Raw genomic sequence first — 24,504 nt, 5'->3', positions numbered from 1 at the left:
TAGTTTGTTATGGAATACATTTCTGAAAGTATTAAATAATAATCATATTTTTTTAAATCTTTTTTTTAACAAAAAAGCACAAAACACATTTGCAACTTTATTGTCTGTTACGGCAACCTCCTGGATAAGTTTCTAAAAGTAAGTAAGGGTTTTCAGATGATGGGGTTATAAGTCCAGTTTTTAGTGGTTGTAATTTAGGTGGTTTTAAGAAGTGTACTTTTAAGAGCTGTGACGGGAACAACAACTCCCTGTGAGACACTATTAAGGGCGTTAATAACCTGATACATAAAGGTTGCTACGGAAACGGGTGAAGTACATGTTTTATTCTTGGGGTTGGCGAAAGAGGAGCTTGTTTTGAGACTTATGCTCTGATGGGGTTACGCTATGGTGTGCGTAACCCCATCAGACTAGTTGTTTAGGCTGAAAAACGTCTTTTTAAAAAAATCTACCGTGTTTGATATTTTAGCCTACAAATGTAAACGGCCTATCATATAGTTTGCTATTATTTGTGATAATGTGAAACAGATTAAGACTGCCAGCAGTTGGTACATCTATTAGGATTGCCTACTGGTATATAATTATTGAATACAACTGGAATTACTAAAGAATTACACAAGACAAGCCGACAATCATAACAGTTTTATTACAAAATAAATATTTAAATGAAATAAAACACTACGTCAGTCAAAATGCTATTTTTACATTTTCATAGATTTTCTTTATGTTATACATGAAACAAACAAACAAACAAACAAACGCCATTTAACATATCTACGAAACTTCATCCCTTCCATGTTGCAGTGTTTCTAGAAACAGAGGATGACACCTGTGGTGTGGGATTATGGGATTGTTGAGTCACCAGTTGGACACAAGGTTGTGCTGTTCAGCTGCACACAGCATATGGGATGAACATTTGAGACCGTAACTAATGCTTTTACATGTGGGAGCTCAAGCTTGGAATCTAATAAAAAAAGATTTTGAGGGCTTACATGATGTTTTAACGGCTATAAAAAGCAAAAATAATTTGTATTCAAGCTTTCCCCTGTTGCTGCAGCACTCCATACAGTGCAATTACTTTTAACCTGTCATAGCACTGTTTTTAAATTTCAACTTTAAGAATTTTTATTCCGTAGACACGCCGGTGAGCTGTCTGGAGTGTACCCTCTTTCCTGTCCAAGGTCAGGGACAGGCAGGCTCGAGCCTCCTCCACAACCATTACTTTGACAAGTAGATAAGACAATGTATACTGGATATATCCCACTGGAATACTTAAATCTGAATTCACATTTCACTTATTTGCTTACACGACAGTAAGAAACATGCCACACCAAATATTCCACGGCATTCAAAGGAAGCCTTGTGGGTATTAGTTGTATGGTCCTTGATATGTTTCAAGTACAGGCACAGGCAGAGTGAAGTAGTGTATCATTGAACGTGCACCGTATGTTATGTCCTTGTGACTGACACTCGAGAAAAAATGAGTGGTTTGCCAAAAACTGGGTCCAACCCTCTGATGTGCACTGCCCCTCTGTACAGTATTTAATTCAATCTGCATACCTCAAATACCCTCCTGAAGGCTCATGTATTGTCATAGAACTGCAACCTGTTTACTGTGAGCGACTAAACAAGCAACGCATGGGTATTTGGTCCTGAGTTGGAAATGCATGATGGGCGAGCTGAAATATCCGAGGATGTTTTGATCAAAATTATAAATGAAAAAATTGAAACGAGGAATTTCTACTCTTGCAAAAACATGTGTGCTACTCAAACATAAGTGTATTCATTATTTTAACACGAATGTGCCGGTTGCCGTTGATCTCGCCACACCCACTGTGCATCCATATGTTCATTTCAGATGAATGGGCCAGATAATCAAGATTAGCCTCTTGTTAGGAGAACATCTGTATGCTGGATTCCATAAATATGGAAAGTTTGAAGTTTTGGGAAAATCTTCGCTTTATGAACATTTCTGCTAAATGTTGTTTTCCCATTCAGGTCACATGATGCTGTTAAAGAGTTTGATTTATACACAACAAGCAATTATGCAACAATGGCTTTTGGAACAGATCTCAGATATGATGATGATCTGATTGCAAAATACTTTAATATAGAGGTTTAAAAACACTTTCCATAAACACTAGAGGGAGACATTTCCTTATCGCATGTACAAAGAAGTTGCACATCAAGTCCACAAGGTGTTCTCTGGTCCAACTATATTAATAAATATAGACTTTTCTTCTTTTTTACCTGTGTAACCTTCTTTTAAATACCAAAGGATTTGACAAATAATAACCGATACAGTAATACCTAGCATAAAAAGAAGACATCAGTCTGTTTGGTTCTACATTGCACTGGCTCCCAGGGATGTCCATTGTTTCAGGCTTGTAACAGCAGTGTTTCCACCAGTCAAAACGCACTTCCTGTTAAACCTTGTCGTTACAAAAACACCCTGCCCATCAGCATAAGGGCATGTCAGCAAATCAACCCAGCTGTTTGAGTCTCTTGCTGCAGACACAGTATTGATAGATGAGTGAAGGAGACTTTTGATGCTCCCACTGGGCTGGAAACAAATAGTGAGCCACACTGCAACAGGGGGTTGGGTCGCCACTGCAGTTACCTGCGAGGAATCTGGCACCTGTAGAACACAAGTGATAACGTAGCCTCTGTTAAAAGCTGTAATAAGATAAAATGGTGGATATGTGAACGTTTTCTCCCCCCCGTGTGCCCCTCACCTGTCACATTCCTTCTTTTTTTGTCTCTCCTTCCTCTTCCTTCCTCTTCGCCTTTTCCTGAACCAAGAACCAAATTATAAAAAAAAAGCTTGCGTTTTTTGACAAATAGCAAAATTGATATTGTAAGAATATTCCCTTACTTTGGAACCTTCACAACAGGTTTCCTGATTCTGAGGGCAAAGGTTTCGATAAATTAACATGAATGTCCAGGTACAACATTTAAAAGTCTGTGAGAGTCACCCAGTCTTCTAGAAGTTACGTTTATGCTGCCTGCTATTAATGACCAAACTCGATTAGCAGATAGTGTGTCGACAGTGCAGGAATCTTTAGGAAAACAACTTTATTTTCTGTTAGGTATTCAATTCAAGTTTTTGGAGATGAATCTATGAGAAACATAAACATGACTTCCAGGAGACGGGGTTTATATTTTTCATACTTATCAATAACTTATGTCACAACACCCTTCTTTTTTTCTTACCTACATTCACATGTTTGATGCTCCACAAACGTCATCTCAACATATTCTTGACCTTGTTCTGATGGCCTGATTTTCAAAAGCTGGGAATGGAGGAGGGGTGGAGGTGAAACGGAGATTTGTCAAAACGATCTCATGAAGCGCTCACAGCTACGAGTTATAACTCACACTTATGTTGCACAACACTTAGGTCTTACCTGCATGGTAACGTTTGTGGTTTGAGTGGGATGACACTCCAGGTTCTCATCTCCGCAACAGCCAGCGCACCTCACCAGGGGAACGCAGGAGGGGCTGTAGATGTGCTCCACCTCCGATGGGTATTCCTGCACCACCTCCACCAGCTTCTCAATGGTGCGGCAAAAGCTGCGACCCCAAACTTTTTCAAACACAAGCACTGTGAATAAGAGTAGGCAAAGTATAAAGCAGTGCCATCTTTTTTCTGGGACTTCTCTGCATTTTTATTTGGTTAGCGATCAGTTTTTCGTCTTACTGTGACAACATCGATCATATTTGACAGCTAAAAAAGCTAAACTTAAAGATGATACAGTTCTACACAAACAGTACTGGTAATTAGCTCAGTAATCCAGCAATGATATGCTTTCATGCCCTGTACACAGAAACCTATACACCAGTATGTATCCTGTTTTCATTTTCAGGGGGAAAGAAACATTTGTTTAATGTACAGTGTGCTTTCCTGTGGGAGTACATGTGTGAAAGTGTCCTAGTTGCTTTGGGGAGACTGTGGAGGAAGAACAGGGACAACTATGGCCAAACAGAGAAGTAAGAGAAAACAAACACTGGGAACATGGCCATGAACAGAACCCTGCTGGATCTGGAACTGGAGTTGCCCCGCAGGCACCTCTGGGACTGTGGTGACCCTCAGAGGTCACCAAATGGAGCCTTACACTACAACAGCTGTTTATAAAAGCAGACAGGCTGGGAGGAGACGGCTGGGGAAGCATCCATGGTAAGGAGATGAGGCCACGAACTGTAATGTAGTACAGTGCAAAGGGACAGTTCAATGGCCAGTTAGTGCCTCTTGAGTGGACTGCATGCCTTCTGCTGATCTGGCTCTTAGACGTCCATGCAGTCATTTCTGCCTGCAAGTTCTACCAGTGCATTCCTCTTTAATTAGCATTAATGTATAGCAATGTAAGGGAGCAAAAGGATATGAAGAGAGAAGGTCAGCAGTTGAGTAATCGTTGCTAGCCTAGACATGCTCTGCTGCGCTCTATATTCAGATGAAATTCGATGACTAACCAGCATGCAAGAGTAAAGAACTAAGTGTGACGAGCACAACGAGGGAATATATTTTTGTTAAACTCTAGTCTCCCCCTTTTGTTTTCTCTAAACCACAAACACTGTAGAAAATACAGCGTAACTAAAGAGTCAGAGCTACTCTCTCGAAGAAAGTTTTATTAACTCATTTTATCCAGGACATGCAGACTTAAAAGCTTAAAACTTGAAGAACTCCTTACCTTCCATTGTACTGTTTATACTTGCCAAGGGAAGACTCTGAAAAACACAAAACGTGGGGATCCAGAATTATTATTTGTGGTCTGACAGGATGTGACAGCGAGCCTCAAGACTGACAATGAAAGTGAAACAGGTACTGGCAATAAGCCAGAAACATTAAATACATACCTAAACATGAACAACATTATATAAAACTAATCCAAACTGTTAACCCACCCACTCAAATATAAACACTATTGCCTACAACCTTTATACACATAGAGAGGTCAGCCTGCCTTTACACTAACGTCTGACACCAGTGTTTTCATCCTCTGGTGGCGATAGCTGGAACAACAGTACACCAAAGTGGAAGGTCATTCCCACTCTGTTGGGGATGAGTCTTTTGGACAGGCAGCAGATAGAGGTCTTCATATATATCTACAGTGTGCCCAACTGTTTAGGTTCAAAACCTGTTTCCTGTGGTGTAACATTCAGCTCTCTATTTATTTTCCCATTGATTGTTTCCTCCTCCGTCTTGATTTTTTCCCATAATCCCATGATAAACAGAGTGAATTTTTCATTCGCCTGGGAAAACACAAAACCTCTGGTTGACTCCATCTCAGGAAGGGAAATCTATGTTTGATAAAATACCCTCCGGCAGAAGTGCAGGACAGGCGGCAGACAACCTGCTTCCGCAGATTCTCCTCGTCACTGGTGTTGGACTTGAGTTTCTCTATGACACATGCCGGATCACATTCATAGTGTAACAATGTTTTTGTAGACAATAGCAGTGGGACAAATGATACTGGAGCAAAAAGTCTTCATGCAACAGCAACCAGCCTGACAAGGACTTCCTCGAGTGATGGCAATAAAGACTGTTGCTTTATGCACCATCTGTGCTTTGTTGAAATCCATCCTTTTCCTGTTATGAACCAAAATTAGTTTCAGGATGAGGATAGTATCTGTCAGCATACTGCTGTATTCATCCTTCCCTCCCCCCTCCAAACAGTGTGATTTAAGAGGAATGTCCCGGTTTAATGATGATGATGATGATGCATTTACACTTGCAAACATTTCAGCAGTTCCCGTAAAACTGTCACTGACATGAGTGTCAGAAACTGACCTGTCCTCTGAGCTGCACAGCGTTCTGTATTAAAGACTACAAATATCACTCAAGAGTCCTTTCTGGGCAAAGGGAGCTGTTGAGGCATCTTCCCTGTTTTTCAACACAGTTGTTCTTGTTCTTCTGGCTAAAATCTACAGCTGTTGCTATGATTGCCGAGTTGTTCTATAGTGTAGCATCCATCGGGCTGTGTCAGCCTCACTGAAACACAGCAGGATATATAAGCTCTACTTGCAGAATATTCTTTAAGCACAGCATGGGAAAGTCACAGTTCAGTTCCAGTTATTGTCAAAAGTTGCTTTCATTTTCAGGCCCATTGAGCGTATTTTATATTCAATGGCAGGCTGATAAAATGAATCTCGTGTCCAACGTTAACTGGCATAAGATCAGCTTCCCCTTTTCCACCCTTTTGCGTGTCGTGGCTGCTCCACATCACAAGGGTTTTTTGGCTCTGGCCTCACTTGCCTCTCTGAACGTTTTGAGGTTTTGGAGGATTTTCTAACCTTGGTCATGGGTTAAGCCTCGACATGATGAGGAAACATCTTTGGTACCCTTTGCGGTGGAGAGCAGAGGAATGAGCTGCCCAAAAGAATCCACCAGATTCTTAAAAAGGCTTCATGAGGATCCTCACGTAGCAATTCCCTCCGTCTTATGCACTTAGAGTGTTAACTGTATGATTCATGGTGACAGGGGGTGATTAGGCTCTTGTGGAAAGGGGGACTGTTTCACATTAATAAATGTGTTCAATGTGTCATTAATCCTAAAAGCATGCTCGCTTTCTGTGAAGTCCTGAATGTTTCTTACATTTTGTTCCCTGGTGACCTTTTTCAGGGAGTTTACTTGTCCTCAGAGTGTAACGTTACCATGTGTCATTATCATTTATTGGTTTCATAATGTGGGTGTTAGGACCTTTGATTAAAGGCTATAGAAATAAACTAGACATGACTAGACTAAATTCATCTGTTCTTGGTTTATAACCCAATACTTCTCCTCTTTGTCAATTGTATTGGAATTTTCACTTGTATGTACAACATCTGGGTTTTTGCAATTGACAGAAAGTGCTGAAATATCAAGAAGGAATTAAGAGCAGAAAATCCCTCCTCTTTTTACCATTACACACAAGCAGAAACATCCATTCTGTCTTTCCAGTAAATGAGTTTTACAGACTGTTTCTGTCTAACACAAAAAAAGCTATGCTTCATAAAATGGATTAAATATTCTGGGCTGTAGTCTGACACAAAGATTAAAATTATAGTCTTATATTTTATAGACTCTATATACAAGACTTAAACGTTGGCAATACATAAAAACTAGCAACAGCTTTGGAGGGTCAATTCATATACAGGTACATATGTGAATGTATCAAACAGGTAAAGAAAAGTCCATGGATTACATTTGATTTGATTAATAACGGCCCATCGCGTCCTTACTTTTAATCCTAATCTTAATCCACCATATAAAGAATGAATGAATGCAAATGTGTACTGTATGTTAATAGAGGAATCAAAGATCAGGACCTAACAATTACCATCATTATCAACAAACGATTAGTTTATTTTGAAAATTTCAGAAAAAAGACCAATATAAAATTATATATGTTATAAAGAATTGTACTGATTGGATTGGAAACAACATGGCAGTGCAGTGGCTTGGACTCTACAGGTGTGGTGACTTTACATGGTCTACATATGCATGTGTTATTTTCCTCCATGTTCCAAAGATAATGCATGCGAAGATCATTTGTGATCCTACATTAGCTGTAGGTGAATAGTTGCTTCTCTCAGTGTTAGCTCTGTAAAGCTGGTGTACTCCATCTCTCAACTAATGTTTGATGGGACACGCGTAAGCAAATCTTTGATCCTAGCAAGATAAAAAAAAATATTGGGATGCCACATCTCCTTTAAGCTTTATGTAACTGGTAATTGACATTTTATTTAAACATAACTTGGACCTTTCAGTGATTAAGTGCCTAAACTTTCCAGCTATTCCTGTGCCAGAGAAACCTTTCTTACTGCATCTACAAGGTTCCATAAGTAACACACCCTTGTTTGGCTACTGTAGTTGTACAAAATGCTTTCAGGTCTTGACATTTAGTACTTTACGGTGGCGCAGTGTGCTTCAGTATTTCAGTAATCAGCTGGAGAAAGCGAGTATGGATTGAGTTGTCTGTAGTAGTTGTAGCTGAAATAAAACATTGTTTATAAGGTTCTGTTCCTACTACTGCTGGTTAAGAGTTTGTGCTGTACTCTAGGTCAAATCAGAGGACCTGTTGCGTCCCTGGGCTCCTGCCATTGGGCCGCAGAGGCCCCAAGCCTCATTACTCTGCAGTCCCACACAGCTGAAATGCGTCATCTTTAACCTCCTTGCTTATTCCATCTGTCAGAGGAAGGGCAGCGTGGATAGGGAGCAAACCTAAAACATGATGGGGACCCAGCATAATTGTCAGAAGATGTTTCAGCTTTGAGGGTCAAGTGGGGGAGGAGGTAAACAGCAGGTACCCATGGCCCTCTGCCAGAAAAATCTGGAGTCCAGCCAGCTTATTCCACAATGTATTTTTCATAAGGAAAGAACAGGATGGCAGATCAAATACAAAGGTTCCCAAACCAATTTAGGGTTATTAGATAGAAAAGCCTATTCTGAAGGCTTGGAGGTTAGGTTCGTCTTCTCCAGTGGATTGCATAAGAGTAAGGGTGGGGCATGCTTTTGTTTTCCAGCAGAGTGAAATGGAAGTTTTCTAAAGGCGGCTATAAATCACAATTAAATGCTTTCACGTCATTCCAGTATTCCAGTATAAAACAGTAATAATTAATCATTATCAGTAACCAGCGTCCCATACATACATTGTTCAGATTTCACAAAGTAATAGACGGCTATCTTAAAGCCTGCAGTAAGATTTTCTTTTCACATGCTGGTAGGGCGTTTTAGGTTATATCTCTTGTGGTTGACAATACAATAGGATTTAATTCATACTATTCACAATGGAGCCAAGACACTGAAAGGAATGAGTGTTTCACAACATGCTTGTATTTCCACCATTAGAAAGCCGACCACATTCTACAGTTTTCGGCTGAAAAACAACTTTTCATGTGTTATTCTGCAAAAAATGTTGCCATATTACATGCAGTTTTAATGCTGACTCATTGCTTCTGTTGACTAAAGATTAGGTCATCTGATTAGCACACATGTATCGTTGGATCTCCTGCTTTGATGGTATTCAGGCTGTAGTAGTAAACTGTAGTCCTCTAGGCAGTCCCCTTAATCTTTGACCATCTGACAAACTGTAATTGCTTTTACATTAATTAGTTCAGTCAAGCTGGATAACTTGACTGACTGGGTTTGCTAAATGAGGTAAAGAATGACAGTAAACTAAATGAAATGAGTAAATATAAGTAGTCTGGCAGTTGGGTGATTCTGAAGACGCATAACAAGGGAATTTTTAAGTGGACTTATCTTGTGTTTCTTTATTTTCTCTCACATATTTTGGTACAGTGGTAGAAGTTTGCATAAATCATAACAAAGGTTTTAAATTTTAAATGGTCAAGAATACGTACAAGTAATCACTGTAAGCCAAAGTCTCAGACTGCAGACGGCTTTAAATGCTCATTTTCTTTGGACAAATTTTGTCTACTCTTGTATCTGTATTATGTCACAGAGGACGTGGAGCCCTAACTTGGTTTTCTCAGGGAGGCAGCCAATCAGAAGGGGGGACAGTGGATACTCAATAAGTTAGAAATGATGCTTTACTGATCTTCCTCATGTGCCCTTTATTGCTAACCAGATTCCACGTCATCAGTGCCATGGCCACAACATTAACTCATGGCCTTCTCGTGGAGCATGAAGTCACTCTCTCCACCACTACAAAAAAGACCGGTTCTCTTTTGTACACACATGGCGGGTCAGCTTTTGACAGCGGTGCTATTACAGGACTGAGAAGTACCCAGTCTCTAGGTGGTCACTGGATATAGCCAAAAGACTGAAAAACTTCATTGGAGCATGCGGTAAACATTCCACAGCAATGCCTTGAATCATCAGAGAGACTTTGAAATCACGAGTTATTCCACATGTAAGTACACAAACACACATAGATCACACAGATTCAAACAAAAAAGTAGCATAAATAGGCATGCATAACTGCCAGATTTCAGAATAAATGCATTTTAATTGATTTTATGCATACAGCTAAGCTAAGTGTTCTTGCTGGGAGATAGATGAGACTCACTGACATCGTCATGTCTGCCCTTTACATTAAATATGGTGGATCCATGTGCAGGCAGACCCATTCTCAATTTGGAGCCACATGCACTGGATCCTGCTGCTGAGATACGGCAGAAAAAGAGATTTGTTGTATGAAAGCTGACAAAAAGAATAGGTATCGTTTGTGCAACAACCAAACCAACCCTTTTCAAGCCTAAGTGCTGAAGTTTGAAAACAATCCTGCTTTTTTTGGCATTGCCGTCTAGTCAAAAAACAACAAGAAGTAAAATAGGATCAAGTGATGAGGGAGAGGTAAGGGTCGGCATAAATTTTAATTTAGATAACCACGATTTCCCCAGTATAAGTCCATTAATGCATGCATAAATGTCTCCCCAAGGACGCACACAAAAACACACAACCACTGTGTAAACTGTGCACCCTGTCCGCAAACATACACACACGACAAGTCTTGAGATAAGCTGACCGGTGGTAATTGTGGTCTCCATTACAGTAAACGCTGTTCTGTAAACCACAGTAAATTACATCCAGATGGGAGATTAAAGCTAGCTGAGTAGACAGCTGCCCTGAGCACAACCACTCCTCCTCCTCTGTTGGAGGAAGGAGAACTCCATATTTCCTGATTGCGATTGCAACTCTCCCCTGGGCTAGGACATTACAACCAGGGAGAAGTACCACAACAACACAGAGGGGCAGTCAGCAGGTCACCACCACTGCAGGGACTCCCGTGCAGACATCTGATCTACACAGGAAGATGTGCTAAGCGTAAGACAGAGTAAGCCACGGCGGGAAGGGAGCAGTCGACTTAATGTTTGATTATACATTTGCTCTTTGCTCTGACTTGAACACAAACACATGCGTGCGGTACAGATGGCCAGTCTCAAGTATTGTTTTGGTGCGGAGGGTGATTTAAAGGAAACACCTGTGTGGCGTCATGTCCTTATGAATACAAAAGCAGAAGCTGAGGCTCACTGCCTTTAGAGGCACAGAAACACGGTGTACCGATGAAGTGATGATCTTCATCAGAACTCTGGCAATAACACATGGGTTAGGCATAATTTCCCCATATCTGTTATACAATTTAAAAAGTCACTCAAAGAATTTCATAATTGCATTTCAGTGAGGCATATAATCCTCAACCTTTGCTATTTTTTTCCACAGCTTCATCATAACATAATCACAAAAATATTTTTTCAGAAGTTGACCAAAATTGCGAGCTGTGCACATGTCCAAATCTTCAGGACATGAGTTATTTCACCTGGAAATGCTGCCAAATGCCATTCAGGTTTGGTTCTGTTTATGCAAGCATAAAATACAATCACTACGATCACTAAGAGATCGGCTTTGTACGGAGAGCATTCCAGTGGTTTTGATCTAACTCAGGGATAGCTGTCAAATGAGCAGGAGGCAACAGGTATTTAAAAGCAATGTATAGGCAGGTTTCACAGTAGTCCTACTACTGTAACTTCAGGTTAAAACACACACTGTACTGTACATGCAGGTCTGCCAATAATACAGTAAATAGACGACTGCTTTGTCCCAAGAAATACACTGTACAAAATAACAAGAGATTTGGCTAAAACCAATAATCTTTTCCATATACAGTACTTCCCATAAAGTAATATTAGGTTTACTGAACTCTGTTTGTAGTTCATGTGTAAAACACCTGGTGGATGGCATGGAGCTTGTACTGTATTTCATAAAAGGGTGACAAAGCGGCCACTATTGTTGAGAAGGGAAACCCAGGTGCTTCCACCCTCAGTGACAAGCCACAAAGCTTGGAAGTTTGACCTGCTCATTTCAATGGGAATCAACATCAGCAGAATACACCTACTGTTACAGTGTTGATTTATGATAAAAAAAAATACTATTTACATACATCTTTTTATACTACGCTGTTTCCATTTTCTCCGATGACACCATGTCACCATGCTTCTAACATAACACACCAGTGTTAGTGATAAAAGTTATCACACCACTGATTTGCAGCATGGGATTACTACAAGGAATAGCGAGAGGTGGAGAGATGGGTGTAGCTAGGCTTTCGCTGCGAATCACAGCCATCTGTCTTTAGTCATCTTATCCCTTTTTATGGAACATAGCGAGATAGCAGAACACAGCCTTTAATCCAGCCAATCTTTTCCTCTTCACTGGTTCTTTATATCTCTTCTGTCTTATAACAATTACCCAAGAACACTGGGGAAAACACTCCTTCTTTTAACTTGCTGTGAACTACTGATATATGCAGTAATGATAGACTCGCCCTCTGTATGTGACACACATTCACACACACACACAGACTACACTATAAATCTCATGCAGGACGGTATTAAACAGTTGAAGTCAACTCCAGCTTCTCTGCTGTCCACAGCTGTAACTGACCACATGATTCACAGCTGTGACAGTTAGGAAAGCTAATCATTATTAAATTATTGGTCTGTGATTCCCAGACACATGTCTAGTGTCTGTATTTCCAGACATAACTTGGTGTGTGAACTTGTGAAAAGAGCTGCTGGTTTGAGTTGAATTGTATTGAAGCAGGAAAACAAAGAAAACGTTTAAATTTACAAATGATCAGTAAATGCAAATAAGTTTCCAGCAACTGCAGGGATCCCGAGGTCAAATCTTCACATACTGTATGACATCTAATTGGTCAGGTTAGATGTTTGATCTGTTACATTGGCCATCAGTCTTTGGGTGCAGCAGAGGGCATCTAACCTGCTACACACTGAGGCCCCTGGATTTTGTCACTCCTGTTTTGACTAACCGGGCCATGAGCTGATTATGAGGATTAAAGGAAATGTGGTAAACTCATGCCTCTCCCACTCACTCTCAACTTAAGCAACAGCTGCAAAGTCTCTGGGTTTGGGAATCTGTTTTTTTTCCAACCCTGAGAGCCTGGCTGAGTCAGCGAGTAGTACCTCTATGTGAGGCCTGCAGCTTTGCAAAGGGGAAGGGGGTGTTACTTGATTCAACAGGAAAGCAGCAGAGTATGAAGTGTGACACTGGCAGTGAATGGACAAGAGAATTGCCTGGTTTTGCATTAAACATAAAAGCCATCAGAGACAGCTGAAAGTCCCCAGCCACCTTGGAAGGAAATCAGAGACTGAATAGGTTCAAGGGCTGAAGCATACGGTGGCACAAGTCCGAATGTTCAATGACACATCTTCTTACAGGTATTTCTGGCACAACACAGGCATCTGAATGACTCCTCACTCCAATTTCACCGTTTCCCCTGTTCTGACATACTTTCATTAAGAGAATAACAGGCGACGCCAGACAACAGAACAGACCAGCTTTGTAGGCCGATTTAACTCCTGACACTGATACGGCTTCCCTGAAATTATGCTTTTAATTGAATTCCACATGCTCACACTGGTTCATCTTCATTACTGTTATTCTTGGAATAAAGCAGTTAAAGAATGCTGCCTTCTCTTCGTGTCCTTCTAAGAAAGCACAAGAAGGGAAAGCTGCAGGTGCCTGCAAGCTTAACATGATCCAGTTTTACTAAATACACTTTCAGACTATAAGCAGCTCCAGGATCTGCTACATCTACTACTTGGAAAGAAACACAGCAATCTCCCATTTAGAGAACATATCGCCAACATGACGACCAGAGTGCTCCCCTTGATGGAAATTTATACCGAAAAAAAGATCCCACCATAGCCTACAAGAGTGGGAATATAACATAATCCATGTCTGTGAACCTAGCTTTTAAAGTATGATGCGGCTGTAATTATGAGCTTAGCAAGCTTTGCAAAGTATAACAGTGAGTCACCTTGCATCATTTGCTCCACAGAGAGAGTGATGCAGTTTGTCACGTTTCATCTTATGAATGAGGGGTGCCCGATGGCGCTCATTCAAAGCAGCATGAGAAAGAACAATAGATCATTATCACTTGACTGGCTTCTGATGACTCGAGCGTTTCATATGTAGGTTACACTTTGAACTTAAACGAGGCTATTAGCAGACCTAACAATAGGCGCTTTATTTATCATTCTATAACGAGGTGCATTATTTGCTACTTTGCTGGGTTACTGGTGGACAAAGCAGACACAAAATAAACCGAGCAGCGTGTGAAAATCTCAACCCAAAGTCTCTGTGGTTTCAGTGCAAAGTAGGAGAGGAGGGGGGAGAGTGGGGGAAACAAGCAATCCCCTCATTTTGCTTCTGAGTGTAAAGTTTCACCGAAGCGTGCAACGTCCTACCTGTGCAGGTGAGAACTGCAGATAAAGCGCCACCACAGTCCCGATGACAAAACCCAGTAACATTTCGTGACGTCTGTGCGTGGAGAGTGGCGATGGCTCCCGATGGAGATAGTGGCGGAAAAAAAAAATCCAACAAAAGTCCCAAAATACTCAGAAACAGAAGCAAACAGAAAAAAACTCGCTGCCAGGGATTTTCCAAGTCATCTGCTCCCGGTTTAGTAGCGCGGAGAATGAGTGGAGTCACGTAGCTCCGCGCGTGTAACCTGATGAAGTAGATTGTGCTCACTAATGAATAAGGCCCCTCAGGAGAAAGTGGAGGTGACGAGGAGGCAACACAATAATACTTTAACAAAAAAAGGAGAAACTGATAAATATTCACATTTACACACTTTTTGTGTCTCGTTTTCCTTTAATATGAGCTTAAAAACGGATTCTGTGGAAATAAAAGCGTGAACGCCAGATGTGACGACGCATATTCAGTGAGCAGCTTTCAGTCCAAGATCTCCAAGTAAGGAATCCGCTTCAAAAAATCACGCATGAAGTTGTGCCAACAACTTTCAGTTTCCAGTCCTCCTCTGAGCTGCAGTCAGCAGAAAGACAGAGAGAAGCACTTGCGTCTAATTGCTCCGCGCCACCTTTTCACAAGACCGTTTAATCTCCTCCCCTTTTGTCTTGGTCTCTGCCCTGCTGCATCTGTCTACATACAACTTACTGATGACATTTTACAGCTTCCTCCTTTTAGCTGCAACATAAAAAGGTAGTTTATTTAGTTTGTGATGCTGTAGTGCAATTCTAGACTATACACCGCAGGTGATTTAAACTATAGAGCGTACACAGAAACATCCTCCGAGTGCCTGCGACATTCTGTGAGCGCAATTCAGGCTGGGTAAACATTTGGAGATCTTTTAACTGCTGACATGGATGGTAGACTCATTGCTCGTGCACGGAGATTTTCCTCTGAGTCTATTTATTCAAGTTTGCAAAGGCAGAAAAGGGAGATTCCTATTCTGTTGACACACAGGCTTACTCTTCAGTGTGGGACTTCTGTGTTTGCAGAAACACTGGAACGAGAGGATTCCTTGTGGGCTTCCACACATTCCTTCAGCAGTGCTCAATGGCCGCACTGGCTCTGCTATTGAACAGACCACACTCAGGAGTGTGGTGTCTCTAAACATCTTAGACACTTAGACACCCCCCACCCACCAGCTACCGGCTATTCCACAGAATCAGTAAGAGCAAACTATCAAAGCTGATGAAAGACGTTTCACGCTCGTCTTTTCCTGAACTGTATCTCCAGATGGCAATGATGGATGTCTCTTGAAATTCAGGGACATGACAAGAAAAGCAAACATATTCTTCAGGGAACTTGACTCTGCAATTACTTTGTTCTCTGCTGCTTTTAAATGTGCAGTCATTGTCTTGATAGTCAGCGGTTTTTTTTTTTAAACAATATCGTTTTCAGACTGTCTAATTATCCAAAATATTCTGCAATATTCCAAATGCAGATGTTCAGACGCTGTTTCTCCCTCTTAAGTTGAGAAAGGGATACCTCCAATTTAGAAAAAGTTCTACGTAAGGCTATAATAACAGAGTACAAGAGATGTTCATGCCTTTTTAAAAATGTTTTAGAGAAAAGCTAAGGGTCATAGCATCTCCTCCCTGCTATAGCGCAGGGACAGCATGCATTTTAACAGAAGTCAGAGCGACTCTCACCATCATCTCGCCATCTACTCAGTGATCTATCTGTGTTTTGAAAGGTGCACCAGCTGATAGAACCTAATAAGCTCACTCAAACAGTTTGGACTATAAATACATGCTGATAAGACGAGCAAACAAGGTTTTACTGATAATGTACTCCAGTCCAGTCCAGTGGAGATGGATCTGTCTGCTGTCTGAAAGTGAAACAACTTTGAGGCCCCCGTTGCTTTTGCTGAAACCACAAAGCTTGATAGCGGTAACCACATGTCTCCTCAATTCTGAGATAAACGATGTGATTGGAGAAGATTTAATATTCATTCATTTAAAGATTTATTTTGAAGGGTGGGTGTTTTAAATTATTAATTTGATGAAATTAAGTTTTAAAACTAACTGAGATGCTGTTTTCTTCTTTCTTTGTAGTTAGACTCATGACGATCAAGGAATGAGGCTAAAATGTGAGCTAAACGTCCTCTCTAACTGTGATCTAGCTGCTTGGTTGAAAGAAGGTAGGCTGTTCGAACAAATAAGCCCAAATGTCTTTTGAAATTGTGAGGACCAAATGGGTGGCTCTCAGGAACTGGAGTGCAAAAGCGAATAAGAGTTCCCTGTTGCTGTTGACCCCTCATTTTCCAAGATTGCTGAGTAAAAGTTAAACAGATGAACAACATTAATGATGTCCATTCATCATTGTTGGGGCGACTTTGGTTTCCTCCACAGTGAGGCCTTTAAGGGGAACGCTGAGAGGCAGAGAGCCCCTTACTTTGAAGGATCTCATTAGAGGCCTACAGGGAGACCAATGTTTCTGCTAAAGACAGAAGTTGGTCGCACTGTCACAGTGAATCTTGTGAATTAATTCATCACTCGGTGATCATCTTTGATTTAAATGATGTAACTTAATGTTGCTGTACATGTTGCTGAGTTCATTTCCTGAAAAAGGACGAAGAAGAAAAGAAAAAAGCAGATGCATGAGAGCGGAGAGGACAGCTCCAACAAGAGGATTCTGTGAGATGATGTAACAGGATTTTACTCACGATGGACCACCTGGACGGCAGACCCAAACAGGATATGGTAATATTTGACACTTAAGCTCCCTCTTCCTGTCATTAAATTAGCTGTGACGAACTACGGCTATTTTTTTGCCTGCAACAACTGTATTATTGTAAAGTACGTTTGAACGAAGTGGAAAATAGGAAGTGCTTCAGCTATGAGTAAAAAGCTGCTTACCTTCCCCTAAGGTGATTACTGTTATATCACAACACACTCTTTCATTTCAAACATGTCAAATCCTGTTTACACATCTACGCTACACTGACATATTTGTGTCTCAGGCACGGTCCAAGTTTGTCAGGTGCTTTCCTGTTTTCTTCTCCTGTCTGTTCATGTGTGAGCATTGTTTGATTTTTAGGAAGTCAGTCAACATGTTAACAGACAAATGGGAATTATTTTGGTCTGTATGTCTCATGAACCAGTCACTGCAAAAATCTCCACTAGATGCTGTTTAACTTTATACAGCTGTGTCTTGGACATCACAATGTCAGTTGGCTGTGGCAACCGCAGGCTAAATGAGGATTTAATTCTTGATGTCAGAAGGAAATGTGACTCCATTTGTTCTCACTGATTTATTTTTGGGGCCATTATAGTCAAACATCCAGCATTCAATCAGTCATGAACACAAGCTTTCATTGGCTGCAACGGTCGTACCAAAAGAGTTGAAAGAATTTAAATGTTTGGAACCGTACTTATTTCTTATAGCTTTCTTTTTTAAAATATAAATATAAATAACACTGCTGATAACACTCTTAGGTCTGTGAGTTGAGTAGACGCTTCAAGTCAATGTGAAGCTAGGAACCGAATAGCCTAAGTAGCAAAAAGTCTTCTGTGGGAATCAAAAAGGAACGAATAAGTGACAATTAGTGGTTTTGCAGGAAGTCCCGTGCTGGATAATCATGGTGGATGGGTAAACATGTTGGTTTACAACTTGGGACAGCTCTTAACTTCCTACAGGAGCCCTGCTCAAAAATGAGCATAGCCTTTGTTCAGGCAGGCCACAAAGCCATGCTCAATCCCAGCTGATGTCACTGCCAATACAAATCCGCTGATGGCTCAGCCGATGTGTTACGAAGCATCCAAATGGCAAATCTCACACAAGGCTTTAGTCTGTCTGTCACAGCTAGTTTACAACTCACCAACATCAAAGTCCTTCTTTTCATACCGTGTCTGACTTAATCAGTCCATTGTCAGTGATGCCTGTACACAAGGTTTTGCTGGTACCCTCCCTGCCTCCAGCTCTCTGAAGAAGCAATGCCCATGCTTTAAAAAATGAATCCAACACATAAATGCTAAAACCTGCAGTTCCTCCACTGGCCACTTGAGGATGGAGTCAAAAGCCAGTCAGTATTCCCAGACATCATCCATCCTCTTCTGCTTATCTGATTCAGGGTCACAGGGAGGGCTGAGTCTATCTCCACTATCACAGGGCAAGAGGCAGGGTAGACTCCAGACAGGTTGCCAATCTGTCGCAGGGCTAACATATAGAGACAGACCATCATTCACACATATGGCTAGTTTAAAATCACCATTTAACCTAACCCCATGCATGTCTTTGGGAGGAAGCTGGAATTCCAGAAGCAAACCCACACAGACTCACTCTTCTTAACTTCTTGCTGTTAAGCAACAGTGCTAACCACTGCATCACTGGGGGCTAGTCACTGCATTACCATCACAGGGTAGAGTGGGTTGTCTGCCAAGTGGAAGGTTGACCGATTGATTCCCTGCCTGTCCAGTATGAACAAGATACTGAACCCCAAGTTGAGTGTGAATCTATGCACAAACGTTAGGCAAGGTATAGAAAAGCTTAGGTATAGGAGGAAAAAGTGCATGTGTGAATGGCTTGCACTAAAGAGTGCTCATTTAAAGTGGAAAAATACTAAGTGCCAGTCCATTCACCACTTTGACACCCACCAAATATCCAACTTCAGCTGCAAAATGATCATGTTTGCAGCCTGGCATAAAAGATGATTTTAGCCTGAATAGCTATTTCCACTTGAGAGTTAAAAGGCACCCATTTCGATTTTGTTGAGGCTTTAAGTTAGTTATATAATCTCTAAGACTGACAGGTGTGCAAAAAGTAGCTACGACTGCCTCATAGGCTTCATTTTTGCTACTTTAACTTGCTGAATTGGACCAATATACCATGTCAGTGAGGTTATGGTGAGAGAAATTCTAGTATTTTATTAGTCAGTTACTTAGCGCTAAATAGTAATCTGTGTTTGTGTGCTACACCCTTAAACTTTTAGGATGCATTTTGATAAACAAGTTATCTGTTGTTTACCGATAAATTGACATGTTACCATCTTGTCCTATTATGGTCACTACTGGCTCTAAAAAATAAAATAAAATAAAAATATCACCATGCTAAAATGCATTTTTTACATCACCAAGAGGTGATTTCACAATGGCTATTTCCATCATCTTAATACAGTCTATGGGCTTTCTGTGTATACCTGTTTTAAGGGAGGGGAGGTCCTAGGGCAGAGCTGTGCTGCCAGATACAGTATAGGTTACTGCAGATGGGGGAAAAAACCCTTATAATTCATTAATTTATTATTATTATTGTTTTTACATATAATATAAAGACTAGCTCATATTCAACAACTTCGACTGAGAGACAGGCGCACAGCCACAGCAGCACTCTGAAAGGAAAGCAAAGTGTTTGTCTAAGATAAAATTTCATCACCTCCAGCAGCTGGAGGCAAAAAGGGCCTTGTGTAATACAGAAAGAAAAAAACAACAACACTGTGATTGAGTTATCTCGGCTTCTGTCATTGCCAGCTGTAAAAGCTGTAAGCATTATAAATGAAGAACACGCAGTGCAAACTGCGCGGAAGTGGTCCCGCAGTCAGAGAGCAGGTTATAATTCAGGCTCGCAGTCATACTCTAAACTCCATTAAGAGGTCCCACATGTGGAGCGCATTCACGTCTTCATGGGCCGACACTGTTGGTGGCGGTTCAGGCTGTGTCATTAAACAGATAAATGAGATGCTTTTAACATCTCCCTTATGTTAAAACACTCTCCTCAAATAATAAGTACAAAATTATGTTTAATGTAAATCAAATGTTCATTTCTTCAAGCTCCAGCAGGTGTGCTGCTGCAAGCCTCGAGTTATTCTGTAAACACGCTTTCTTGCGAGCTTACACGATATTTTCAGCTATCTGACATGTTATTAAAAGAGATAAGGGAGACTAATGGAGTATACCTTTGAATAGTGAATGTTGAATCTGAATTGACTGGCAGGGAGAATAGAGTTATTCCTAGAAGACGGAGCACTTAAGTAAAGGGGGTTAAAGACACTTAAGCAAACGTAAATTCAATCAGACAGCGAGATTTACTGGACTGAAATCACATTCAAGCACTGCCGTTTATTTTTTCAGGTTACTGCATGTTTTTTTTAAAAACCTTGGGGGCTATGTGTAAAAGTTTAAAAAGGTTTGCTGACAAAATACACACTCACATCAGCCACATTAATAAAGCAAACCTTAGTAAACTGATGGTAGCTGTATAACATTTCTGCAAGTAGTTTAGGAATTAATCTTTTAATAAGCTAAAATAAGCACTTCGACAGTGGTCATCAGTGACAGCTGACTTTAAAACAGACTCAGTGCTTCTCTTTCTGCTTCACTGATGTCAACTAGTAACAGTATAAACCAGCACAGGCAGCTCGGGGATCAGGGACAGTTTATTATAGGGTTTATTCGGTATCCCTTCACAGGATACACAAATGAGTTTGTTACTGATATTCATCGCTCTGTCTCCTGCATGTGCTCTGTGTTACTGATCATCCTAGCTCACGGTTAATGACTAAATTATGAAAACAGACAGAAGTGACTTCATCTCTGACACTGTGAAATAGAAAACAGTCAGCACAACCTCTGATGCTTTTTCTGCTCAGTCTTAAGAGAAAATACATCTTTAATGATGATTGGTCTCCATGCTGAGTGATGTCTGATCATTAAGTGGGGGATAGACTTATTTGCTTTGTTAATTAGAAGCATACATGTAATCAATACCACTATTATAAAAATCCCCAAAAGCAAAGACTGGAGGCATAGTGGAGGTGGATAATTATCATTGGACCTGATATGCAGAATATCAGGAACGTCGTAGGAAAGCTGGAACGACGCCTTCCTCTCAGTTACTGAACCCACGGAGACTCAATTTCAAAAGCTAAAACTTTAGAAGCAGACATGACAGACCTTTAAAGTTTGAAAAGTACAGAAGCAAGCAGGCGGTGACCTGCGCAAGCGTTAGGTGAAGTTCATCTGTGCACAACTGTTTATATAAACTGTAGCCAAGCAAAATTGTGCGCTGAGATTTATTTATGTGTAGAAAAATACATTTACTCAAATAGATATAGCTTGTAGAACAAGAAACAAGGAAACTGGAGCAGAGCAGTGAGAGAGTGGGTGGAGGTCAAAGAGCTGGGGAAAGTTAATAACTTGAAATAGTAAATATACATCCAGCTGATGGGAATTTGGCAGCAGCGCAGTAAATTATCATCAAATGATCCACTTTGTTTCAAAATATGCCCGCTGTATACTTTCTGGGACAAAAGTTTCAATTACTTAGGACAATGTGTATGTTTATTGTTTTACTGCTGCTATTAAGTGTCTGGTCTTAAAGTGTTGCCGTCAGGAAGATGGTGGAGACAGCTAATCTCAGATGGCGCTCTGCCCTGAGGGGACAGATAAATGAGGACCACCAGGGTGGATAAAACAACCAGTGAAACTGGGTCTAGGATGATCGTGGACTTTATTAACTTAAGTTAGAACAAATGTAGAGAAGCTTGACCAACGCTTTTTGATTGATATTCTCACATTAGTCAACATAACGAGCCTCTGGACTCAAAAAAAGAAAGCGTTTGGGCATGTTTCTCTTTTTTAAGGAAACATTTTCAGTAGCTGAAGTGTAATTTTCCATTGCCCTGAAAAGGAAAATAATCAAATAAACACACAATTTCCAGGACGGTGAGGCTGGGGTTGTGAGAAAGGAGGTTAGATGTAATTCTTTTCATGCTTTGCAGTTTCTCATTTAGTCTCTATCACAGAGGAAAAAGCATCAGCTAAGCCACTCATATGCCTCAAGTTCTACATTGCACCACAACACATTTAAATTCCTGTAACACATTTGCAGAGATTTTAGTAATCCACAGCGCTTAGCTGAAGGATCTGTTGCAGAACTTGGAAGTTTTTTCTTTAGAAACAAACCGTGAGGTCCTTTTAGTATCCATCTCTGATGAGGAACAGAACACAGACATACTGTCTGTAAGGCTGTGACATCCCTGAAATATTAAATGTGTTTATAGACTATAAAAAAACTGCTACCAAAGGAAAATGTTTTTTTTTTAAACTACTGCATGATCTGCTTGAAAAGTGATTAAAATTGAAATCAGACCCGATCCCAGCAGTAAGCCCAACAAAGTTCAGACCATGCGTTTTGTCTCCATGTGCAGGGGCAGATGTGAAAGAATTAGTAGGTGTTGTGATAAGCTTTGAACCACCGTGGAAAGTTATGGTGTTGAATGAACACAGACCACTAACTGAGCCCCCACACCCCGATTCGGGAACGAGTGAAAATGTGCAGCGCTAATCAGGTGAAAATAAACAGAGTCGCACCCCCAGGCATCATGGTAATGAGAGGAATGAGTGCAGGATGTTGAGGCCTAGACACCACAGTGAGCCCGTGTTCGTGCTAGTTTTGCTACCTGGATATCAGCATTTCCTCACTAAATAAAACTTGTATGAGGAAGCAATAATAACTTACGCTGTTTATGTGTATCTGTGGTTTGTTGGGGGGAAGACAGGGTCACTCACTCAAATGGATTACTCTGGATTAAAGCCAACAATGCCTTGGAGAGTCTGCACACAAGCTGTGAGCCTTAGAGGAGCCAGTGTACTCTGACTGGGGGACTCCATCCCGATCTCCAGGATCGCGGGAAATTTCCCATAGAGATGAGGAGAAGCAGATGTCTCTCTTTTTTGGTGTCACACAGATTCCGTATTTGTTTCCCTCCTTCATACAGTCGAACCTGGGCCTTCTTCCCCCCCAAGGGATGGGGGAGGAACACGAGCACCATGGGAAGGGCAGCTGTCCTTGAGCCCAGTCACATGACGGGGGAGTCCTTTTTGTGGGAGGCACTGGCTTTAGGTACAGAGCTGTGAGCACATGGAGCGAGTCCAAGAGCTCCCAACTTTCTCATGGAAAAAGGCAAACAAGAAAATTTGATAAAAGCGTCATGCTCTGACGATTCCCACTTAAGATGGACAACCAGCACGCTTTTTCTAGGTGGACTGGGCTTTACTATTTTGTTCCCAATGTTGATATAGGGTGTGACCCCTGACTTCTGCCAGGAAGAAGAATCATTGATATCAGATGGGACCCACTAGACCACTCCCCCTCTTCTCATCGGGAACCTTCTGGAACTTGTACTTTTACAAATATCCTCTCTGGCTCTGTGTAGTGCACCTGCGACTCCCATGGGCCCTATGGCTTCCCCAGAGCCCGGTGCCTTGGCTTCTTCGGCTCAGTAATGACGTGAATACCACGGCTTGCAGCGTAAGACAAACAGTTGGTCAACTGCTGGCTGTTTGGCTGTGGTTTGTAAACAGATCAGCTGGGGGAGGAACAGTTACTCCCAGTGGAGATGAGACTGACTGACTATCCTGAGGCGGGAGAGCAAAAGGACAAGATACAAGGCTTATAGTTGTCTGCTAAATGTCCATGTTGCCTTGCCATCGGCTGAGATAAGGTTTTTGGTATGAGACTGTTTAGGTGGCCAAGATCATCCTTCAACCAAAGCATTTAGATTAGAGCACCCAATTTAACAAAAATCTAAATGCTAAAATGTTTAAAATGTGTGAGATACCGGAATTCCTACGAGGCTGCTCCTTCCATGACCTTGAAGTTTAAGAGGAGGGAGCAAGCAAGAGACTAATCCTTCTGGAGATAAATGAATACCTTCTTCAGTAAAAAGAATGTGTTAATAAACAAGTTATTTAAAAAAAAAAGTTCCACTTATTTTCCATGTGTGCATTTTTTGTTGATACTGCATAGTGAAATGTCGACAACACTGGAGAATTTGTGGAATTAAAAAGACTGATAGCTGCTCGATACTCGTGGCATAAAAGTGAGAATAACTCTAGAAGGACATTTTAGCATAACAGCATTTGAGGCAGAACATCAGGAAATATCAAAAAACCCTCATGAGCATCTGTGCACAGAGCGAATCTTGGTTACATTCCTTTTAAAGAGTATGTAAATACACTACAGCCATCTCTTCACCAATGCTCCTTTTTTTGAAAAACACGTTTCGGATTTTTTTGATAACAGCTCCATCACAGTGTCAAAATGTTGATGCAGATTAAACAATGAAACCAAACAGATCTTGGCAAATGTTGACTATAAAAATCCCTGCAATACATCATGCTGTAATGAGCGAAGCACATGTCAGGGTAAAAGTGTGAGTCACGGTCGAAAGTTTTCGAGGAAGATTACTGACCCTGGCGGTGTTAATAAGGCTGTTTATACTATGTGCCTCTGTGTTT

At 41.0% G+C, this 24,504-nt stretch overlaps 1 protein-coding gene across 2 annotated transcripts; it reads right to left on the bottom strand.

Moving 5' to 3' along the window:
* Positions 1-636: 636 nt before the first annotated feature.
* Positions 637-15,012, bottom strand: pgfb (placental growth factor b). Of its 2 annotated transcripts, XM_080870014.1 has the most exons (7): positions 14,206-15,002; positions 4,686-4,722; positions 3,405-3,601; positions 3,211-3,290; positions 2,873-2,902; positions 2,733-2,789; positions 638-2,635 (listed from the first exon to the last, which is right to left on the bottom strand). In XM_080870014.1, the coding sequence occupies exons 1-7, from the start codon at positions 14,266-14,268 to the stop codon at positions 2,614-2,616; spliced, it is 486 nt and encodes a 161-aa protein (XP_080726140.1). In that variant the 5' UTR covers positions 14,269-15,002; the 3' UTR covers positions 638-2,613. The 2 variants fall into 2 exon arrangements, with proteins under 2 accessions (XP_080726141.1, XP_080726140.1); XM_080870015.1 differs by lacking the exon at positions 2,873-2,902 and having other exon boundaries at positions 637-2,635; positions 14,206-15,012.
* Positions 15,013-24,504: the final 9,492 nt, after the last annotated feature.

The sequence above is a fragment of the Rhamphochromis sp. 'chilingali' genome (assembly GCF_963969265.1).
Source record: "Rhamphochromis sp. 'chilingali' genome assembly, chromosome: 21".
Taxonomy (NCBI): Eukaryota; Metazoa; Chordata; class Actinopteri; order Cichliformes; family Cichlidae; genus Rhamphochromis; species Rhamphochromis sp. 'chilingali'.
The sequence above is the reverse complement of the archived record's forward strand: the minus strand, read 5'-3'. Positions and strand labels throughout refer to the sequence as shown.